The sequence below is a fragment of the Octopus bimaculoides genome, chromosome 1, assembly GCF_001194135.2.
Source record: "Octopus bimaculoides isolate UCB-OBI-ISO-001 chromosome 1, ASM119413v2, whole genome shotgun sequence".
Classification (NCBI taxonomy): Eukaryota; Metazoa; Mollusca; class Cephalopoda; order Octopoda; family Octopodidae; genus Octopus; species Octopus bimaculoides.
In genome coordinates, this window is record NC_068981.1 from 78941320 (window position 1) to 78947022 (window position 5703).

The window sequence follows — 5703 nt, forward strand, 5'->3', positions numbered from 1 at the left end:
AATGCTGTACTCAACTGCCAACTTTGAAAAATAAAAAAGCAAAGAGATACGAGAAATCATTTAGAGTTGACCGTGCTTCGAAAAAAATTATTTACCCAGCCGTTTATCTATCTACATGCATGTCTTTCTATCAGTCATCTAACCTTGTGTATGAATATCTATCTATATCTATCTGTCATATATATATATATATATTTAGAGAGAGATGGGGTTATAATATGTATAGGTACATAAGATCCCATTGATCATTCGTATACATGCATGTGTGTTGCAATTTTCCGTATTGCCCCGCTACCTTATTTTCGTGCACTATCGCTTCGTCACCATTCCATTAGTTTATTTTAGCTGATGTGATCTCAGAAAGAAACAAACTCCCATCACACACACACAACACATGAGAAGACATAGTGAATGACCATGATGATGATAATTACTATCATCATTATTATCATTATGACGATGAGCTAAAGAAATAATAGTTATTATTACTATTATAATGATGATGACAATGGAACTTGGAACTACGACGAGGACAAGGTAAAGCAGATACAAATCAAAACTGTTTTTATGTTTTGCTTTGTGTTGTTGGCCGCTACCAAACACAAGCAACACATCAAAACAATAAAATCGAAACCGTGATTATTTCTTCATAACAGCTATCTTATGGCTTGTATGCGTGTGTTGGTGATTAAAATATTTCCTGTGATCGTTGTTATTTGGCTGTTCTGAGTTTTGCCTTAAGTTTCAGTGCCGTGATGGCCATAATGGTTAACACACCTCGTCTCCCATCTTCACACATGTCTGTTACCTATATATGCGTGTATGCATATTAAATAAATAAATAATGCTATACATACGAGTAAATTGTGCGCGCGGATATATATATATGTATGCGAATAGTATGACTATAAGTGAATTCATACATCCATACATGTTTATTATATAAATGTGATAGGGTGTATATGTACAAATACGCTTGTTGTATGCATGGAACTACATAAAATGTTTTCAGAGCTTGGAAAATGTCATCAAGTTGACCAAAACACAGACAGACATATATATATATTTGCAGAAATGAAGAGCCATGGAGAGAGGGGGGTAGCTAGTTACGAAGAAACAAACATCAACAACCAGATAAACACATTCGATTAAGAGCGAAAGGGTTAAATCGATTAAATAGGGAGATATCAATTAAGATTCAGAGTACGTGTCGTTAAGGTAGATAGATAGAGAGAGAAATAGATAGATAGGTAGAAAGATAGATAGATAGACACGCGTATATACATATATGCACATACAAGAATATATACTGACATATATGCATATACATACACACACACACACCTATACTTATATGTGTGTATATAGGTAGACAGCTATAGGATATGCATATTCTTTTATGAAAGTAATAGTTAAGATAAACGTGTGTCAAGGAGTGTCAGAGCAAGAAAGACAGGTACATACATGGATACAAAGAAAGAAACAACTTAAGTGAGAGAAGGAAAGAAGAGCAAAAAGTAAGCATGTATGTGCATACATATGTACACGTATATATGCATGCACACAGATATATATATATATATATATATATATATATACGCAGAGGGAAAGAGTAAGAAACAGAGTGTGAAGAAGTGAAGAGAGAAGGAAGGAAAAGACAAGAGACAGAAACCTGCAAAAGCGGGAGAAGAAAGATATATATAGAGAATGAGAGATAAAAAGCAGGTCCTTACCTCATAGATACAGCTTGCCGCCATAGCCTATAAAATACACCATAACAAGAGACAGGAGGAAGTATCGGGCTAAAAAAAAAGACCAACTTAAAGCTTTCCCCGAATGTTTCACTTCTTGTTCTCTTTTTTTATGGTTGTTGTTGTTCCTGTCGTCGTCGTCGTCATTATCATCGACGCTGTTATTATTAGCTTTGATTATTACTTGTCTATGATCCTTCTGTATCTGTGTCTTCTTTCATTTTCTTGATTTTTAAAAAAATTATTTTCACATATACGATTTATAATCAATATTTACGACTTTTTTCTTTTCTTTTTTTTCTGTTTGGGAAGGGGAATGTTTTGTTCAGCTATGTCTAAGTGTTTTCTTAAATCCTTACTTTTGCTTTCCTTACTAGAAGCGATCGCCAGCAATATATATATATATATATATATATATATATATATATAACCACGTATAGTAAGAAGGAAGAAAACTTTAAAGTTTGATATATAATATATATCTAATTTATATGAGAGCGTGTGTGTAATAAAGTCGTCGATTCAAGGGGAGAAAAGTGTTGAGAGAGAACACATCGGGCAATATTAAATCCAGGAATTGATGAAGGAAAGAAGGAATGAGGTAAAGGAGAAGAGGAAGAAGTAAGAGAAGTAGGATGAGGCGAGCGAGACAAGGGGAAAGGGACGGAGTGAGTTAGCTTGAATCGCATACGCGCTTGCTTATATACGCGCGCTCGTTATACATACATTTATATAAAAGTATATACATATGTATGTATATATGAGAATGCGTGGGGAGAACGCGGACATTGTCACACATATGATCGATTTACATTAAGGGTCTTTCTTGATGTATTTATTTTATCAATATTAAGCAAGCACTCATTTTTGTGTGACGCGCGTCTATCAGTGTGTTCTTTCATTTATTCCATTCACATCTAAGAAAACATTATAGAAACATGAAACCCACACCAGACTTGTAATCGACTGGTGTGGGTTACTTTATTTTTAATGACACCGAGAAAGATAAAAAACAAAGTTGACCTCAGCGTGATTTGAACTTAGTACATAAAGGGACTCTAATTAATAATTGCTGACAGGCATTTTGTCTGACGCTCAGATGAATCTGTTAGTCCCCCCCCCACCTTAATATAACTGTGTACGCATTCGCCGTTATATCATGTCCATAAAGATGATTTTTAAAAACCAGATCCACTCCTTCCATGCCATATTTCATGTTTTCTTTATAATTTCAATTGATTGATCTTACGGCAGTTATCTCTCATGTCCTGTTTTTAGATTTATACAGCCTTAGAAGGAATTTGTCAGCTATTTGCGAGACGCTTTATCTATTTGAACTTATTCTGCAGAACTCTGCCAGGTATTTTTTTTCAGCCGGTTGTTGACATTCATGAACAGTATATCTTATTTTTCTTATGTTTTACTTGTTCCAGTCATTAGACTGCGATCATGCGAATCGACACCAGTATTTTTTTTAAAGCCTGGTACTTATTCTATCGGTTCTTTGTTACCAAACCGCTAAGTTACCCGGACGTAAACACACTAACACCGGTTGTCAAGTGGTGTTGGGGACAAACAGACACAAAATCATGCATACACACACACACATACATGTATATAAGACGGACTTTCAGTTTCCATCTATAAAATCCACTCGCATATAGAGAGAGAGAGAGAGAGAGAGAGGTAGTAAACATAGGCTCGGGATCAGGGGTGCAAGCACACACCTTAAAATTGGTTGTGGGGCAATGAAAATGCTTTGAACATCTACATTCAAGACAAATGAGCAAAGATACGTTTTGGGGACTGATTTGAAGCATTACTTTTCCATTATTGGATTTATCAGATTTGATTGATGTAATAATGATATAATGATAACTATTATTATTATTATTATTATTATTATAAAATCCACTCGCAAGGCTATAGCAAAAGACACCCAAGGTGCCTTGCAGTGAGAGTGAACCCAGAACCATGTAGCTAGGAAGCAAACTTCTTACCTCGCAGCCACATCTGCAGATGTGGCTACACACACACACACACACACACACACATCTATAAAACATTAAGCCCTTTATGGATATGCAACCATTGGTCACTCTATGACCAGACATATACTTAACTGCATATATATATATATATATATATATAATGTTTTATAGATGTGAAATCATTGGTCACATTATAAATACATTACTGCTCTATTCTTTAGATTATGCTTCTTTTTCAAATATATGATATATAGATGATTACATATATATCATCATCATCATCATCATCGTCGTCGTTTAACGTCCGCTTTCCATGCTAGCATGGGTTGGACGATTTGACTGAGGACTGGTGAAACCAGATGGCTACACCAGGCTCCAATCTGATTTGGCAGAGTTACTACAGCTGGATGCCCTTCCTAACGCCAACCACTCAGAGAATGTAGAGGGTGCTTTTACGTGCCACCGGCACGAAGGCCAGTCAGGCGGTACTGGCAACGGCCACGCTCAAATTGGTGTATTTTATGTGCCACCCGCACAAGAGCCAGTCCAGGGGCACTGGCAACGATCTCGCTCGAAAGTCCTTAGACATGCCGCGGGCACACACATATATATATATATGTATGTATATATATATGAAATTTGCTGATACTACAGGTGTGGCTCTTGTAAGAAGTTTGCTTCCCAATCACATAGTTCTGAGTTCACTTCACTACATGGCAACTTGGGCAAGTGTCTTCTACCATAGCCTCGGGCCAACCAAATATTCATATATAAAGGAGGTGACCCCCAGCACAACTGCAGTCCAATGAATGAAACAAGTAAAAAATAAAGATATATATATATATTACATACACACACATATACATATCATATGTATATGTGTGTGTATGCATGTTAAAAGTAAAAGCCTGCCTTGGATACAACCGAAGCTTATCCTCATTTCTGTAGCATTTCAAATATGATTAAGAGTACAAGACTCGCACTCCACCTTGAACAGCACATCAGTCCATTGATGGATTAGTATTATTTGTAAATGGTACATGCTTTCAGTGAAATGAAGAGTCTTCGTCAAGGACACAATTGCATCACTCAGCCCATTAAGCTTCCCAGTAACCATGACCTAAAGATCATGAGCCTAGCACCCAAGCAACCAGTCCTTTCTCTCTCTCTCTCTCTATATATATATATATATATATATAGAGAGAGAGAGAGAGAGAGAGAGGTAGTAAACATAGGCTCGGGATCAGGGGTGCAAGCACACACCTTAAAATTGGTTGTGGGGCAATGAAAATGCTTTGAACATCTACATTCAAGACAAATGAGCAAAGATACGTTTTGGGGACTGATTTGAAGCATTACTTTTCCATTATTGGATTTATCAGATTTGATTGATGTAATAATGATATAATGATAACTATTATTATTATTATTATTATTATTAAGGTAGTGAGCTGGCAGAATGGTTCACATGTTGGATGAAATACTTAGCAGTATTTCACCCATCACTACGTTCTTAGTTCAAATTCTGCTGAGGTCAACTTTGCCTTTCATCCTTTCAGGATTGATAAATTAAGTACTAGTGAAACACTGGGGTTGATGTATTTGACTAGTCTCCTCCCCACAAATTTGAGTCCTTGTGCCTCCAGTAGAAAGGATTATTATTATTATTATTATTATCATGCCTAAGATGGTAAGCTGGTATAATCTATAGCATGCATGGCAAAATGCTTAGTGGCATTTTGTCTTTCCTTGCGTTCTGGGTTCAAATTTTGCTGAGGTTGACTTTGCCTTTCATCCTTTCAGTGTCAATAAAATAAGTACCAGTCGAACACTGGGGTTGATGTAATCAACTGAGCTCCATCTCAAAACTTGCTGGCCTTGGACCAAAATTTGAAACTATCCTTATTATTATACCTGTGTTTGTTTTGATATTAAAATTGAAAAAATTGACCTTGTTTCTA

The 5703-nt window shown here is 36.1% G+C and overlaps 1 protein-coding gene across 4 annotated transcripts in view; it reads right to left on the bottom strand.

Annotated features, from left to right (window-relative positions):
- The window catches only part of LOC106883562 (chromodomain Y-like protein 2), a 188995-nt gene extending 186641 nt beyond the window's left edge, over window positions 1-2354 (bottom strand). For 3 of the 4 annotated variants that reach the window (XM_052967606.1, XM_052967614.1, XM_052967617.1), the window contains exon 1: window positions 1734-2353. Coding sequence is in view for 1 of the 4 variants with exons in the window: in XM_052967610.1 (XP_052823570.1) it covers window positions 1734-1757 (24 nt within the window). In the remaining 3 variants the exon portion in view is untranslated. Of the gene's footprint in view, window positions 1-1733 lie in introns of all 4 variants that reach the window. The other variant, XM_052967610.1, reaches the window with a different exon arrangement.
- Between the last annotated feature and the right edge of the window lie 3349 nt (window positions 2355-5703).